At 36.8% G+C, this 18,876-nt stretch overlaps 1 protein-coding gene across 3 annotated transcripts in view; it reads left to right on the forward strand.

Annotated features, from left to right (window-relative positions):
• PDSS2 (decaprenyl diphosphate synthase subunit 2) overlaps window positions 1–18,876 on the forward strand; it is a 267,557-nt gene that overhangs the window by 147,150 nt on the left and 101,531 nt on the right. For all 3 annotated transcript variants that reach the window (XM_060114836.1, XM_060114837.1, XM_060114835.1), the window contains one exon: window positions 5,380–5,578. In XM_060114836.1, coding sequence (XP_059970819.1) covers window positions 5,380–5,578 — 199 coding nt within the window. The remainder of the gene's footprint in view (window positions 1–5,379; window positions 5,579–18,876) is intronic.

Consider the following 18,876-nt stretch of genomic DNA (forward strand, 5'->3'; position numbering starts at 1 on the left):
TTGTGGCACGCAGGCTTCAGTAGTCGTGGCTCGCGGGCTCTAGAGCACAGGCTCAGTAGTTGTGGCGCACAGGCTTAATTGCTCCACGGCATGTGGTATCTTCCCAGACCAGGGCTCGAACCCGTGTCCCCTGCATTGGCAGGCGGGTTCCTAACCACTGCACCACCAGGGAAGCCCCTGTGATATAGTTTTTATTGACCGTATCTTTTAGGGGTTTGACTTCAGCAAACAGTAGCTTAAAGGAATGCAGTGTTTATTTGTCTCAGATAACAAGAAGTCTAGAGATGGGCATGTCAGAGCTGGTGCAGCCCTAAGAAGTCATCAGGGGTCCAGGCTTCTCATTTCTTCCTGCTCTACCATCCTTAGGTTGGGGGCCCTCTTAGGATCCTTAAAGTTTCTATTGTGCCCCCAGGCAGCTGGGCCATAACCAAACAGGAGGAAGGGGTAAGCTCAAAATGCCAAAGGCATGCCATCTGAATCTGTTCCCTTATATCAGAAACTCAGTAGATTTCTCAGAAACTCCACCTAGTGGACCTCCGCTTACATTCATTGGCCAGACTGTGCTACACAATCCCCTCTAGCCTCAAGGGATTTTGAGGAGGTGAGTATTTTTAAATGAGTACATTGTCTCTCCAGCTATAACGACAGGTATGTTAGTAGTGAGGAAGGAGAGAGTGAAGAGGTAACTAGCAAGGTCTGCCATCTTATTTCTAAAGCTTAGGATGCTAAAAAAATTGGAGAATGGTTGGAAGAATATGGATCAAAGCAGGTTAAGTTGTTTAACATATAACTGAAAGAAAGTAATTTGGTGAAAATTCGTGTAAAAACATTGATTAATCCTCGGGGTTACATTCAATGTAGTAATTACTTCCTTACTCTGATTACTTAACATAAGCAGTATTCATTTGTGACTCTTTTCCAATCAAGATTTAGCATGAAAAATACCCAAGTACTAAAATATATGTACATAAGATTGCATGAAGATTTTTATATAAGATAATTTTAAAAATCCAGTACATTGAAATTTTACTAGATTGCTTTGGGTGGCTAAAACAGGAATAAGAAAAGGAAAAGGAAAAATTCCCAGATACTTTCATATTGTCACTGCTTCTCTGCTGTATGCTAAATTAACTCTTGTGTAATGTGGCCTGAAGTTGTTTATTTAATGGTAAAATCTTAGAAGTTGAGAGCATCATACTAGATAGTGGAATTGCAGGACAGATTTCAAGATGACCAACCAGGTCATTTCTATTTCTTGTAGAAAAGTAGGTACCAATAATAGCAATAATTTTGTCTCTTTTTAACTATTAACTACCAGTCTAAGTAATTTTTTTTAATCCCCGAATCTTAGAATTTTAGAGCTGAATCTTAAATTTTAGGACTGAAATCCCTGAACCTTAGAACTGGAAGAGACTGTTTCTCCAGTTTCCCTCCTTTCAGTGTTCAGAAGACCAAGGGCCTGAGAGTTTAAGGGATTTGCCCACGACCTGTCTGTTATAGGCAGAGGTAGAACTGTTATCCAGATTCCTGATTGAGTTAAATCACTTGATTTGATTCTAACCAAATGATTTGGAAACAGCTTGATTACTTTCCCTAGCTACTATGAACAAAAAGAGTCAAGTCTAATCATAATATACTTTCTCCTAGAAATATTCTCTTCTGTAGTGCTTAGAACTAAGGATGAAAATTGGACAAGTTTGTGGTGGGCATATACCAATCTTGGTAACATTGGTGACTTTGGCCCCCTACCACCATTTATTATTCATTAGGTAAATAAACATTTTAAATTGTCATTGGTCACTATGACAAGGTGGCTCTGAGTTCCAGCTTTGTCCTTTAAAAACTGAATGCTCCGACCAGGTCTTTAACCTCCCGAACCTGCTGTAATTAGAATCACAAGTAGATAATATAAGTGAAAGTTCTTTGCGAATGGTGGGTACTGTACATATTATGGTTTTTCACTTTTATTATTACCACTGTTTTTGTTGTTTCTGGCCATGTGGCATTTAAAGATTGCCATTTGTTTAATGAATGCAGTTTTATGATTATAGATGTCTTTATTAAAAGCTCCCAATCTTTCATTTTCATCCTTAGGGTAATTCAAAACACCTACAACTTCTGCTTCCCTGGTTATTACTTTCTTTCATAAGCTGAACTGCATGAGAGACTTATCCAGTGCTTAACCCTTCTTGAGTTTTATGCTTGCTCATAATCTCATTGTGCGATTTTTGTGAAATGTAGCAGCGAACTTTTTTGTAAACTAGAATACATTTGCAGGGTACTAATAAAATATATTTTTATTCCTTTCTTTTAGTCACTCTTTTAAAGGATAGTTTTAAATTTTAGCTCCCTTTTTAAAAGTGTTTTCTGTCAACTTCTCAGTAGTCTTATAAGGCTCCATCCTTGGTGATTTTCTTTGGGATGTAGTGAGGTTTTAATCTAAACCATGAATTTACTCTTTTCAGAAGCTGTTTAACTCACTGGTTCATCTTCTCCTACACCCACAATTTGTAGTCAGATACAGTATGTACACGGGGTCATTTTTACATATTCTTTTACTTTTTTTGGGTTTTTTTTTTTTTTTTTGAAGCAAGGGGAGTAAATCAGAAACGTAATTTTTCTTTTGTATATGCCAAGTATTTTGGCTCCTTTATTTTATTGCATCTTTATGTAATTACTGTACTATAGTTGTTAAATGAGTACTACATTTTTTTGAGAGAAGAGTCTCTTATATTTATTATTTGATTGTTTTATATTTGTCTCCTTGTCTAAGGCTGTTATTCTAGGTCAAATGCTTAAATCTGACCTTTAGGTCAAACCCTTTTGATACTTGGGCCTTTGTTACAGCTTCCTCCACTGATCTCTCTACTTTCACTACCTACTTTTTAATATTTAAGTATATTTTCTATCTTTCAAGTTACCACAGACAAAAGTTTTGCAAGTTGTTTCCCTACCTTATAACACCATATGTTTTTGCTCAATCCCCCAATAACAGTTTCCTCACTGCCTTTCCAGATTCTACTAAGACTTTGCCATTTCTTCAGCCTTTACCTCTAGCCCCAAACATTCAGACTCAAAGCCATTGACACATATTTTAGGCTTTTGTTGCAACAGCACCCACTCCTAGATATACCAGTTTCTGTATCAAATAGCTATTGCTTCATAGCAAACTATCCTAAGATTTAGTGACTTGAAACAGCCATTTTATTTCTTACATTCTGGGGTCACTCGTGTGACTGCACTGGACAAGCCTTAATGCATAAACACTTAGAAGGCTTTACTTATGTCACATTTGCTAATGTCTTTTTGGCCAAAGTAAGTCACATGGTGAAGCCCAAAGTTAGGATGGAGGGGACTACACAGGAGCGTGGAGACAAAGAGGCATGATTCACATGGGGCCATTTGTAACAGATTTCAATGGATTTCTAGCTCTGTATTACTGTGTGCCTTTGGGCAAGTCATTAAACTGTGTACAACAATTTTCTCACCTATAAAAAGAGTTTAGTAATACCTATCATAGGGTGGTTATGAAGTTTAAATTTTTTAGTAATTGTTGATTTTTTTATGATTATAGAAGTAATACTTTTGTTGTAGAAAATGTACAAACTATAGAAAAGTATAAAAAAAGAAAACAAACATCTCTTGAAGTCCCGTCCGATACAGTACTATACTATAAGCTCCTCAAGGGCCTTCTCTATTTTAATTACTGCTGTAGATATATATCTTGGTTCTTGTTCTGAAAGATAGGGTCCTTGAAGGAAGAGACCACATTCTGTTCATCTCTGTAAATCCCACAGCTTTGCATTTAGGATTAAAAGTAATAATGCATAAAAGTGCTTAGCCTAATGTCTGGCACAAGTTATATTCCCACTTAAATTGGAGCTTTATTAGATACCAGTAAGAATTCTCAGAAATCTTAAAGTTATACTGAGAACAGAGTATCTAAATGGAACTGTAGAGGGTGGCCCTTACTGGTCAGCTTCTCTCTGGGGAATCCTGATGACTCGTGGGATAGAGAATGGGGAATGGTAGAGAGAAGAAAGGTGTCAGGATCTGCTTATGGATCCCAAACTACTTGGTGGAAAGGCCTCTAATAAAAACTTCATTCAAGTGTCTTTGCGAGGGTGCTTGATATGAAGTTACACCATACCCTCAGCTGCATTTGCCACAATTCTGTCTTCAGCTTCATGATGTTTCCCTGAGTTTGAAGCATTCAGCTAACAAGGGCAAGGCAGAGACACCAGAAACGTACACCTGATTTCCATGACAAACTGGTAATACTAGTGGGGCCACTTTGTGTTGCTATATGGGTATATGCAGCAACACAAATTGGAATACTGTGGAACCTGTCCCCTGCTAGCAGAGTCACCCCCAAAGAATGGAAGGATCAGTGATCATCAGTCATCCAGCTGGTATAATACTGAATTGCTTCAAAACCAACTCATAATTGATGCCAAGTAAAAGTGCCGTGTACCCATTAAAATATGGCATGATTGAAAAAAAGTGCATTTGAAACCTTCAAAAACAAACCCCACGAAACTTCAAAATGCTAAGTGAAATAAGTCAGAGAAAGACAAATACTGTATGGTTTCACTTATATGTGGGATATAAACAAAACAAAACAAAACCAAAAACTGAACTCATAGATACAGAGAACAGATTGGTGGCTGTCAGAGGTTGGGGTCGGGGGGGTGGGGGTGGGAAGGGAGACCAAATGGGTGAAGGTGGTCAAAAGGCACGAACTTCTAGTTATTTAAAAAAAAAAGCCATGAAGATATAATGTACTGGGGATATAATGTATAAATGGTGACTGTGGTTAATAATACTGTATTGTGTATTTGTAAGTTGCTAAGACAGTAGATCTTCTCATCACAAGAAAAAAAATTTGTGACTATATGTGGTGACAGACGTTAACTAGGCTTACTGTGGTGTTCATTTTGCAATACAGCCCTCCCTTGATATCCACGGGGGATTGTTTCCAAGACCCACTTCAGATACCAAAATCCACGGATGCTCAAGGCCCATAGAGGGTCCTCCATATCTGTGGTTCCACATCTGCAAATTCAACCAATCTCGAATTGTATAATACCCAAGTATTTATTGACAATATCCTCATGTAAATGGACTCACACAGTTCAATCCCATGTTGTTCAAAGGTCAACTGTATGTACAAATACCAAATCATTATGTTGTACACCTGAAACTAATATAATGTTATATGTCAATTATATCTCAATAGAAAAAAACTTCATGAAAAAGGAATAATCTAAAAAAAGAGACACTAATCTATAAACTATTTTGTTGTTGAAAACTGAAGTCTGACATTAGTGATAAGTTGGTATTCTTTATACTCAGACAAGTCTTACCTTTATGTTTTAGTCAAAGAAGTTTGGCAGAAATCACAGAACTTATCCATACTGCTCTCCTTGTACATCGTGGGATAGTAAATTTAGATGAATTGCAGTCTTCTGATGGGCCACTGAAAGACATGCAGTTTGGAAATAAAATAGCTATCCTGAGTGGAGACTTTCTTCTAGCAAATGCCTGCAATGGACTAGCTCTGCTACAGAATACCAAGGTAAACCTGGGCAGGGTTTGCTTGTGTCTGGATGGCCTTTGGTTGACTGCAGGAGCCTCAGAGGTCTGGACACCCTGCTGCCTCAACGCCCCACACATAGATGCTCAGTAAAATCGTGATGATGATCATGACGATGATGGCAGTGTCAACACCAGTTAAAACTGGTAAATGCTAGGAAAGAGTTTTGAAATTAATTTCTATTTTCTTCTGATTACAGATGGATTTATTTGTTAATTATAGGGTAGTGTTAAATATTCAATATAAAGAAGATATAAATAAATATTACCTATCATCTCACTATCCAGAAATAATCACTGTTGGTTAATATTTTCATGTATTTCCTTTCAGTCTTTTTTTGTTTGTTTATTCATACCTTTATATATGTGGATTTGGGGCTAACATAAGTGAGAACTTACATGTGCAAGGTTTTTTTTAATCCTGCCTATTTTCTCTCATGGCATATATGATGTGGGCATTTTCCCATGTCATTAACATTTTTCATAAACTTTCTAATGGTTGAACAATATTCAATTATTTAGATGCAATATTGTTTATTTAAGAAGTTCCTTATTTTTGGACATTTAAGTTGCTTCTGATTTTTTACTATCATAAATAATAGATTTGCAGTAAACATCTTTACACATCAGTTTTTCCTCATTCCAGATTGTTTCTTTAAGATAAATTCCTAGAAGGATTCAAAGGGTTTCTTTAGTATTCTTGATATATATTGCCAAGCTGCTTTCTAGAAAGATTGTAGAGGTAGTCCTTATTTATCAGTTAGGATTAGGTATGACTATAAAACAACAGTGAGCAAAACAAGATAAGAATTTATTTTTCTCATTTTTTACATATTTTTACTCTCTGGGAGTAGGCGGTCCAAGGTTGATATGGTGATTCTAAAGTCAGGAACCTAGGCTCCTTCTATCTTACTGCTCTGCCATTCTTATCTTACCACTCTGTGGCCCAAGATAGTTGCCATCATGTCTTCACTCCAGTCAATAGGAAGGAAGAAGGAGGAAGGGCAAAGAAGGGCAGATCTCCTCCGTTGAAGATCAAGTAAATGTACATCCTGGACACCAAGGACAGTCTCAGTGTAAGTCTGCTGTCCCAGAATCCCAACTGACTTAGCATTTGTCCTGGATTTTTTGTTTTTAACAGAGATGGTTACTAATAATTACATTAGAATAAGCCAGCATGGGTTTGATAGATCTCCGCTTTCTACTTCCAGCCTCTGCCTTAATTTTTGTCTAACATAAGCCAATAGTATGTGAGATCCATGTACAGTAGGGGGAATTCTCATGTTAAGTTATTATTAAATATGAAAGACAACCAGCAATGACGCCTCTCTTTTCCCGGTGCTTTCAGACACCTCCCAATCAAGGACAGAATGCAGGGCATTTGTTAATATAACAAAGTACACTGAATGTCTAGAGACAGTTAACTCCTTTCTGTCTCAGGTGGTAGAAGTATTTGACACTGCTGCCCCAGCTGGCCATTTGGTGTATCACCCAATTGTATGGCCCAAGTCTGGCCTTCAGGAGTCATAAAACCACCAGGTACCAGTCCAAAAGCTCAGTGAGAAATATAGTAAGTTAGAGGTCCATTGTCTATGAAATAGACATGTGGGAAATCGAGGCTGATCAGTTCTGTGTAGACTGAGTGTGGTGACCTAGATGGGTGGGATGGGGGTGGGAGTGGGAGAGAGGTCCAAGAGGGAGGGGATACAGGTATATATATATAGCTGATTCACTTCATTGTACAGCAGAAACGAATACAACATTGTAAAGCAATTATACTCCAATTAAAAAAAAAAAGGAATGAACTGAGCACACTTGCTTGTATGTTGTAGACCAGTACTATTTTATTATTTGGCAGTACTTTGTTTTGTTTTTATTATTTATTTGTTTGTTTGTTTATTTATTTTGGCTGAACCGGATCTTAGTTGCGGCATGTGGGCTTTTTAGTTGCAGCCTGCGGACTCTTAGTTGCGGCATGCATGTGGGATCTAGTTCCCCTACCAGGGATCAAACCTGGGCCACCTGCATTGGGAGCGCGGAGTCTTAACCCTCTGGACCACCAGGGAAGTCCCTGGCAGTACTTTGTTTTTGCAATAAACCTTTTGGCAACAGCTCAAAAAAATAAAAGTATATATTTTATGTTTAAAAAGTGCTGGTTTCTCAAAAAAGTTAATAAGGAATGTGTAACTTGCATAAAATGTTTATTGACGTTTACTGTCCACTACAGAGACTGTAGTGGTATCACTGACCACATGAAAACAAGAAGAGTCGAATCTGCTGAAAAAGTGTCAGGATCTAGTTCCAAAATTAGTAGTTACTTTAGGGAGGCTTAAATGGTTTAAGCCATGTAGCTGAAGAAAGTACACATACAACTCTGTAAAGCCTAACTTTTGTTTAGATAAATAACTATTCTTCTAAATTGATTTCACTCATTTTTGACTACAAGCAATAGCTTTATGTTTGTTGTCTCCAATGATGGAAGAACTTTGCAAACAGTTAAATAATTCCAATTTCAGTTGAATGTTATCAGGTACTTCAAGTAATTAAATCATTTTAGTTAATTCTAAAAATGTTTTCTTTTTCCACCCATTCGTGGAATCAAGGTAAAGCTTTTGGAAATATATCTTATCAAAGGTAAAAACATTTTGAGTGAGATTGGAAATTCAGTTTAAAAGTTGAATATTAGGGGGCTTCCCTGGTGGCGCAGTGGTTGGGAGTCCGCCTGCCGATGCAGGGGACACAGGTTTGTGCACTAGTCCGGGAGGTTCCCACATGCCGCAGAGCAGCTGAGCCTGTGAGCCATGGCCGCTGGGCCTGTGAGTCCGGAGCCTGTGCTCCGCAACGGGAGAGGCCGCGACAGTGAGAGGCCCGCATACCGCAAAAAAAAAAAAAAAAAAAAAAAAAAAAGTTGAATATTAGGGACTTCCCTGGTGGTCCAGTGGTTAAGACTTCGCTTTCCAGTGAAGGGGGTGTGGGTTCAATCCCTGGTCAGGGAGCTAAGATGTCACATGCTTCACGGCCAAAAAACCAAAACATAAAACAGAAGCAATATTGTAATAAATTCAATAAAGACTTAAAAAAAAAGTTGAACATGAAAGATAAAATTGTTAGTTTACAATATTAATACAAGTACAAATTTAGGTGAAACACATATATTTGTTGTCATAAAAATGACCGTCTTACTATCTTGAGAAATCTATGGAGTACTTGGAACTGGTTGAGGCACACCCATAATTCATAACTGCATCGAAACAAACATCAACATTCTACTAATTGAAATAGAAGCTATTGTTACAAAAATTTACAAATATCTTTATAGTCAGAGTCTCTGGACTATAAGATTTGGGGGATATAGCTGATGTTGAGTATAAAACTATATAGTTCAGCACCACAATATGTGCCTTCTCTCTTTGTTGCCTGTCATCAATCAGATTTTAGAAATCTTTATGCCCAACAATGGTACTGAACTTTGTTATAAATGGCTCATCAAAGTTTTGGTGACATTTTGTTCAAAATCAACTGGAAATCTGAAATCAGGTGTTCAACAACTGAAACACCCAATGAAGCTTTTATAGAACTGCAATTAATGAAAACAAAATTTCCATTGGAATTTTTCCCTACAGAAGGAAAGAAGGAATTAAACAACATAAATGGTAAGAACGCAAATGCTCTACAAGATTAAAATTTGCAATTCTGTACTTTTGATTTGGAATATTTCATCTTGCAGGAAGAATCTTTTGGTGGTGCTCCTATTTTGAATAAATTGTACACATACATGAATGAAATGAAATTGAGAAGGCCTAGACTTTGCAGCATCTAATTTTGGCAAAACATTCAAAAGAATCATAGAGTCAATTTGTTTGACAAGTTTTATCTTTTAAAAATACTTGTCAAAGAAAAGTACTCTGAAGGAAGCAAGAAGACAGTACCTTGAAAATATTTGGGGTGGAATAGTTACACTTTTCAATGTGAAAAAAAAAAATAGAATTGAGTGTCTCTTCCATTTAGAAAATTTGCTCTGAGCTTACCAAGTAACTCAGAACCTGTAGAAAGAGCATCTTTCTCAATTAAAAATATTATGGTCTACCAATAAGAATCAATTAAAATATCAATAATTTCAAATTAATTAATTATAAAATGCAACTGTGAAGAATATTGCTAGCAGTTTGTTTGTTTGTTTGTTTGTTTGCGGTACGCAGGCCTCTCACTATTGTGGCCTCTCCCATTGCGGAGCACAGGCTCCAGACGCGCAGGTTCAGCAGCCATGGCTCACGGGCCCAGCCGCTCCGTGGCATGTGGGATCTTCCCGGACCGGGGCACAAACCCGTGTCCCCTCCATCAGCAGGCAGACTCTCCGCCACTGCGCCACCAGGGAAGCCCAGCAGTTTTATTTTTAAATGCCATATTTTAACAGACACATCCTTCAGAAAAATGCCAGTGACACAATATTAGAGACAGATATTGCTAAGAAACAAAGTATGTGAATATGTACCAAGAATAATTATTCTACTGACTATTTTTTAATATTCAGATTATCAATATAAAGAAGTTCTTTTTTATTTTATTTTAATGTACATGGATATATGTTATTTTTATTTCTTTTGAAATTTTATTTTTGAAAATGGTTTTTGAATAGAACTAGTTAACAAGTCCCCCAGTATAATAAAATCAATTGTTAGTTAATAAATACCAGTTTCAAAAAGTACAAAATTTTAATTATTTTAGCACTCCCTTTTACTCTCACATGGCCCAGTTCGGATGATAAATTGTATAGTGTCACCACTTTAAAGACATTTCTCAGAAGTTATTTGAAATCCTTCTGCTTACATCCTATTGGCTAGAATTTAATGATACAGTCGCACCTATCTGTCAGGGAGACTAAGAAATGTAAACTTGATTGTGAGGTTGCCATGTGCCCAACCAAAAATCCGGAATATGCACAGAATAGATACTGGGAGACAAGTAGCATTCTGCCCTACCTTCCCATCCCACTTTGGGCTAGCACATATTTTCATAAGACAGACCTGCTGGTTTTAGGGAGAAAATAGTGTGGTACCTTTAATATATAGTTTATATTCATCTGAAAAGGAAGCTAAAGAAAGAAATGAATTGGCCGTATAAAATGGAATAATAAATAATCTCAGTTGACTTGGGAGCCACTCTCTGACTGCATTGTCCAACTTCCCTCTTCACCATACCTGCTATGGTCTGTGTTGAACTTTGGGTCTTGGAGAAGGAGGAAGCCTCAGAAATTACAGGTCTGATACGGTTTCTGGGTGCCTTGAGCTGCAGATGACTAGCCACACACACTGGCCACTCATGGTTTAGACCCACATACCTGAGAGGAAGAGATGTTACGGACATACTAACTAGGTCCACATTTCAGTAATTAGCCCTCAGCCTGGCCCCTACCATTAAAAAAGAAAAAAAAAAAAAAAAGCTTATTGCCTTCAGACAAATTTATATCTGTTTGCTCTGATCATCAGATCTAACTCACTTAAGCTATTCTGATGAAATGTTATATAAGGTTAAGATGGTGGTACAAATATTAAGTACAAATATTATTAACATGCTATAATGACACAAACAAGTATTCACTTGTGTTAACCACTTTATGGGAATAATATTTAATATGTTCCTTTTCCTTAGCTAGCTTGTATCATTCACACATTCTTTCTTTCAGTGTGGTTCAAGTTCAGAGAAAATGGAGGCTTTGTTCCCATCAAAATCAAATCAGATTCACAGCCGGTGAAATCCACTCCTGGTGTTTTGCATTCAGAAGCATCACTGTAAATGTTCCAGAGTCTAAGACCTCCACCATCTGCTCCATTAGGCACTGGATTTCAGTAGCACTACTTGATTTACTCCCCCCAGCCCCCCCAAAAAAAGCTTAGAATATCCAAGCAACGGTTCAGCCTGAAGCTTCTCCTTGGAATAAGAATGATCAGGCATTCCCTTCCCCTCCAGTGAGCCCTGTACCTTCACGGTCTCTGCACAGGTTTGCACCTTTAGATTTGCATTTTATCAACCTTTGTCTGCTGAGGAATTTTTTTCCTTTTTAAGCCATGGTATGTTTTTTTCTGACTTTGATAGTTGTATGTTAAATTGAAGCCTTTATTCTACACAACCCCGTTCATCCAAAACATGGATCTTTTGCACATTGTTCTTCAAAGGGTCATTGAAGCCCCTCAAGGTCAATTTCAAAAGATGCTTCACTGGCTCACTTTTTGTGAAAGACCTTGACTGCCATGTCCAGGGGTCCATAATTGATCTTCTACAAATCTAGGCTTTTTGTAGCCCTCTTTTAATCATAATAGATGATTTCCAAATCATGTGAACAGCATTTTAAACTGAGTAGATTGTAAAGGGTAACTAAAATTCTTTATCAAAGAATTTTCTTTAATAAAGCAAATCTCCCATATTCAGAGCCAGTCCCTTTCATTTAAATACATGGCAATATTCCCCTTAGAATATTTTTTTAAGGAAAGTAAAGTTTTATCTCAGAAGAGGAATAATTTTATTAAATGAGTTCCCAGAAGCTTAAGTTAAGTATAATACTAACTACTAAAAGGGGGGTTTTGAAGGGGAAGAAGAGGTGGCGATAAACAAGCTCTCTACATATGGTTAATATCTTGGTAAAGTTAGATTCAATTTAATGATGTTTTAATTTTCTTTTATAAGAGAGAAAAATTGTCGGCAATAGCAATGTAAATAGAGGCCACAGAAATAAGGGAGCAGGTAGAACATAACACAGAATTGTTGCATATAATTTTCTGTTTCTCCACAGTAACAGCCTGCTTTTTCTTTAGGGTGTATATTTAACTTGGTAATTAAAATTAGCATATTTGTAGCAACTTTAATTTTTTATGACTTACTCATTCTACCAATTTCCCATTTTCTTTTGCTACTGAATTCTTATCTGAATTTCTATATTATGTGTTTATCACTGTACTTCTGCTGGGACAGGCCATTAGATGAAGTATTCTGCAGTCATGTGAAATTCAGAGCTGTTTTATAATTGCCAGGGGTAAAATTAGCAAAGTCAATTATTCTCCCTTTGGATTTTCCCTGAAGATATTAGGGGTCTTCAAGGTAATTGCCTTAGGTAACACTTAGATTTTTAAATATCTCTAAGTATAGAAATTGGTATATTAATCCTCTTATAATTGTCTTCTTACTGTTATAGCTGTAGTCATGTAAGTGTGAATTAACAAGATTTTGAATTCAGTAGTGAGTTTAAAAATTAATGCTTGAGTCAGTTTGCCTCTCAGAAATTGTGCCCAGGAATAAAAAGAAAGCTAGAGATAGTGTACTGTATTAAAGACTTCAGGCTCTGATGTTAAAATTAGCCTGGTTCTATTTAGCCTGGGGAATAAATTTAAGGGTTAAGCTGAGTTTTAATCAAGTTGAAAGACTGGAGTCAACTTTTCTTTGACTTTTTGTTCTTTCACGTTTTCTTCAAATAGTAATTTCTGCAATGCTTTAAATACCCACAATGCCTTAAAATAACATACACACTTTTTTTTTTTTTTTTTTTTTTGCGGTGCGCGGTCCTCTCACTGTTGTGGCTTCTTCCGTTGCGGAGCACGGGGTCCGGACGCGCAGGCTCCGCGGCCATGGCTCACGGGCCCAGCCGCTCTGCGGCATGTGGGATCTTCCCGGACCGGGGCACGAGCCCGTGCCCCCTGCATCGGCAGGCGGACTCTCAATCACTGCGCCACCAGGGAAGCCCAACATACACACTTTTTAATCAAAACTCTTATAGAAAGCCCCAATTATGCAACTCGTTAGCTATTTTCCCTGTATCTATTCATGATTCTATTCATGTATTCAGGTATCTATTCATGTATCTACTCATGAAGAAGTACAGAATGCGGACACTGCACATTCAGTGACTTCTAATGAGAGAGAGTCCAAATTTCAGCTGCAGGGTCTATAAGGAACAAACCAGTCTGGAAAGGGCATGGCTTAGAAAATGATCTTTATTAAGTGATGGCAAAGCTTGAAGTTATTGATAGCATTTTAGAATTACTGTCTTCTAGGCAGGCTGCAAGAGTTACTATCAACATTTAAGGCTGCTTTCAGTATGGAGAGAAACAGTATAGAAGTTAGAATCTCTGGGTTTGGGTTCCAGATTTGCTGTTTACTTTTAGTTCAGCAGAAAAACAGTTTACTTTTAGTTCATTCTGTAAAGTCTAGGCTTTATGCTTTTGTCTTTGTTTTGACCCTGTAATCGTCCCTCAAAGATTCCATGTCTCAAATGAGCATACCTTCTAGTTCATCCCTTGTCTGCTGCCCTAAAATTCTTTGTCACCCATCACTTTTATACTCAAAGTGTATTGTGAGAACCACTAACCCTGACCTGAGGTGTTTATTCATATTCTTCTTTCTGGGGCCCACCTCCCTCCGCTAGAAAATAATTTCATGAGGAAGGAGGGGGTGTGTACAGCAGCCATGGGATTTGCATTCTTACTGAGCCACCCAGGTCATATCGCAGACAATTTTATCAGACTCTTAGAGGTAGAACACAGGCATCAATGTATTCTTTCAAAACTGTGCCTGGTGATACTATGGTGTAACCCAGATTAAGACCTACTGCCCAGAAATTAGCTAAATAGTAGGTCCTTAAAAAATAAAAATAAATAAAAATAAAAAAAATTAATGCTTGAGTTATCATTCATTTTCAATTATGGGACCTAAGGGCAACTTTTTATTTTAGTACTTCACTGTATAAAGATCCTGAACTAAGAGACCTCAGATGCCTCTTTTTAAGCTGTAAATTCCCTGACTCCATTGAAATAAATTGCTCTATGTTGTGTTCATGTAGAACATCACTGAATGCTGAAATGATGGGGTCATGCCAGAATCTAAAATTTTAGTGTTTGAGCATCAAGCTATCAATGAGACATGCTGAATAATTGGGGGAAAATCATAACATGGAAAAGCACTATAATTTAGAAATCTGGCTGACCATTACAGCTTTTCCCTTATCTCTGTGTTTACTTGTAGACTGGATTTGTATTTTAAGATTAAGCCACAGTGTAAATAAGACTGTGCACATTATTATTTGTCATCTTTTTAAAAAAAAAAACCATAGTGTTTTATATGTACAGTGATGACCCTAGTATCTAAAGAGTTTAATTCACCATGTTATTTTTTTTAATCTTTGTAGTGATTTTCATTTAATGGACCTATGATTATACGTCTGTGAATTAGTTAGTTCTGGGGTCTTGTCTCAACATCCCAGAACATTGTCATGATGTCACTCCTGGGAGCCATTCTATTAAGCATTAGTGATTTATATTTCTAAAAAACCAGTGACACAGATGTAGTCCTTGCATAGCTGATGTATTTCCTTATGTTAACTTGGTTTTCCAAAAGGCATAAATATGTTGTTTACAAGGAAGACTTTTGTTTGTATAAATATGCTCAATTTATGCATATAACTCTCCTTTTATACCATCTATATATTTTAATAAAGCAGCTGCTATTGGTTATTTGATGTTTTTCTTATCTGTTATATTAATCTTCCTTTCAAGTTCATGTTGAAAAGTGAAACCTAAAAACATACTATATCATATGAAATTTAAGTTTTTCTCTGTCATATTCATTTAATATAGACACTATTGTGACCTTGTGTGTTTACAGTCTTGTCATAAGTATTTTACCTGTGGAAATTATTGAATTAATTGCTTTCATCCTCTTTAGTTTGACACCCAGGATTAATGTTCTTTTCTTCATATGACCCAGTCAAGGGTAGATTTTCATGACCAGAGTAAATATGTGCAGAACGTAAGTGGGGTGTCATATGTTGTAACGATAAAGGAAACTATCTCCATATCAGAGAAGTCAAAATGCTATTATAAAATTAAAATTTCAAAATCCCCAAAATAATTTTTCCAGCTTTTTTCTTATCACATGCTAACATAGCCACATATTAAACAGACACTATATTTATATTCTGAGTCTGCTTCCTTGTATTTAAAGTAAAAGTGATAAATGTTTGAGATGTGTACTAGAAATAACAAGACAGGGACTTCCCTGGTGGCGCAGTGGTTAAGAGTATGCCTGCCAGTGCAGGGGACTCGGGTTCAAGCCCTGGTCCGGGAAGATCCCACATGCCGCAGAGCAACTAAGCCTGTGTGCCACAACTACTGAGCCTGCACTCTAGAGCCCGTGAGCCACAACTACTGAGCCTGCGTGCCGCAACTACTGAAGCCCATGCGCCTAGAGCCCATGCCCTGCAACAAGGGAAGCCACTGCAATGAGAAGCCCGCACACTGCAATGAAGAGCAGCCCCCGCTCTCCGCAACTAGAGAAAGCCCACACGTAGCAACGGAGACCCAACGCAGCCATAAATCAATAAATCAATAAATTTTTTTAAAAGGCAAAATATTATGTTCTTTTAAAATGTATTATCTCATTAAAACCTTGAACTTTACCCTTGTGGTGCCATAAAACAATGGAATGAAGTATCTTTTTGTCATAGGAAGATCAAATGCCATCATTCAAAATGGACACTTCTCTTGAGTGTCTGTGTCAAACCAGAAACCTGAAGACAAGAAAAAAAGAAGAAGAGAAGCATTTCTTCCATATGCCTGGCATTTAAAGAAACCCATTTTTCTAAAAGTCTGTGTTCTACAAAAATACACCCTCTGAAATGGGTACAGTTGAACCCCACACCGTGGTTGGCCATGAGAGGTAGAAACATACTGATTATGGCAATCTCATTGTATACTTTGGCAACCTCAATTTTTGTAAATCCCTTTTCCCACTTTCTAGAAGTAAAATTAATTAAACCAGCTTTTTTTTTCCCTCCAATTTCACTGAGATAAATTGCTATTTCTCCAAAGCCAGAGAGAGAAAAAAATGTATTTTCCAGCTTGAGTTATTCAGTACTCTTCTTTTGCCTTTCTAATGATTTTACTCAAGGAATTTCCTGAGTTCAGAGTTTACAAAGTACTAGGCAGATGAACAGCTGATTACTTCCTCTTCATCCTCAGCCACCTAACCCCAGTCTCTTCTCCAACCATCCTTTTTTCACCCAGTAGACTTGTACACAGTGCCCCTTTCTTTGTCTCTTACTGTTCACAACTCAATCCATTTCACCTTAGACAGTCTCCAAAATGTATACACATCCTCTTCAGCTGTTTTCCTCCAGTTTTTCATTCTTTTACCTGTTGTTTCAGAAAAATTGCCCCAAAAAAATTAAAAAGAAAAAAAGAAAAATTGCCATCCACCATTTTGCCTTCTCTTTACTTTTTTCAAGAGGAAAAATAAACCAAGAAACTTGGAGTTGAAGAACACAGAGTAAAGCTTGGTATACTCTTGTGTTAAGAAAAAGGAAAATTATAATTAGAAATGAAGTAGGCATAGGAAAGAACCAGTGTCTCTACCCTTATTATCTTACTAAACCAAATTTCCCTGCAGCCATCAACATTTAAAGATCATTTTAAAAAATATTTCCTATTTAGTTTTGTTTTCCAATTTTGTCTAGTTGCAAGTATTATAAGATTGTGGTTTTCAATCCTATTTTTAATTACAAGTATATGGTATTTCTAATATTATGGGCTAACTAAGCTTTTGTGGGCTGCCCTGGGAACCTAGCCATCATTTATAGCCTTTTATTTTAGGAAAATGTAGTATAAGCTCCAAAAAATTTACTTATAGATGAAATTCCAAAATGCAGTGCATTTGTAATCTGGTGCCTGCTATGTTAAATTAAGACTGAATTTGAACACCATAAGCAAAAGAAAATTTAAGAGCGTCCAAAAGGATCCATGTGACTACTTTTCATTACTTCTATTGATATAGCTTTGGTTTTAGCATTTCCATCATTTTCCTCTGAGTTATAAATACTCAACGAAAAAATTCACTGTAAGCCAAAGTTGGCTTACAGGGCCTTAACCCAGGAGCAAATTTTATTTATTTAGCAATAGTGATTGGGGAAGAGCCCTTTTCTGGCAGCTAATGACCTACTCGAGGACTTGTGTGCCCAAGGCAAAGCTGAAGGCCATTAGCCCAGCAGGTCATTAACTGACAAATGCCTGACCCTGAGGTCATTTCTGATATTGTAAACTGTGAAAACATTAAAGTGGGTTTGTTGGAAAGTATGGCTATGCCAAGGAACTTTGTTTTTAAGAATTTTGGAAAATGCATTAAGTTGTTTGTCGTTATTCATGTGGCTTAATTGTCTTTGTTCTTTGTTCAGGTCAGTCAGATATCAGTAAACATCAAAACTATACTGTGTGTCTGTGTTCAATCTTTAGTTTTTAAAGGACAGTTTCCCCGTTTAGAATATCAGATTAACTACTTCATTACTAAGCAGCTACACTCTTGTGGATCCCTTATGTTTTCATCATATGTTGAGCTTTATAGCACTTATCTATTTTATATTCCTCAGTGATGACATATAAAGCTACAGAGAGGCATGGAAATAGCCCTGAAGTAGAAGTCTGTAGACCTAGTTCCTATCCCTACCTTTTTTTTTTTTAATTCGCCATTTAACATTGGACAGCTCATTTTATCTCTTAGAATTCCAGTTGAGAACTTTTTCTCCAGATTGTTTATCTAATGTGTTAATACTCCATTTTCGAAATGAAATTAGAAACTTCATAATGTAGAATATTTAATAGTTACTAAAATTACTACCAAACATTAAAAAAAAACACCTTATATTTCTGAGTATTTACTATGTAGCAGGCACTGTTGTGTTTTTTGCGTATTAACCCACTTAATCTCTCCTGAGACAGAGGAAAGGGTTAAATAATTTCCTCGTGGTAATAAATGGTAGAGCTGCTGCCTGAATCCAGGCAGTCCGGCTCTGAAATCCTTGTGCTTAACTAAAGTAGAAGACAAACCAACAAAGAACCATGATGCCTTTTTTGCCAGCAATTTTGCAGTTACAGATACTGGAATTTATAATATCTTAAACAACTAGTGGTTTTTAAATATTGGAATAAACAATACAAACATCAATAGGGCTTTATAAAACATTTTAGAGAAATAACTACTAAGCAAAGGCAACTTGTTTTCTTAGTTTCCTCATCTATAAAATAAGGGCAGCATTATTTCCATCCCCTACCTCCTTACCAGTGCCAATAGTCTACAATTCTGAGTGTTGTAGGAAAGACTGTAAAGGTACAATATATAACCAGATTCTGACAAGGGCATTAAATATGAAGAGAAACAAAGAAATCAAGAAAAATTGTTAATAAAAATCAAAGGTGTAATAGAGAAACCAAAATGTTTTATAAATGTCAGAGATCTTAAGATTGACAT

This window comes from Mesoplodon densirostris, chromosome 12 (genome assembly GCF_025265405.1).
Source record: "Mesoplodon densirostris isolate mMesDen1 chromosome 12, mMesDen1 primary haplotype, whole genome shotgun sequence".
NCBI classification, from domain to species: Eukaryota; Metazoa; Chordata; class Mammalia; order Artiodactyla; family Ziphiidae; genus Mesoplodon; species Mesoplodon densirostris.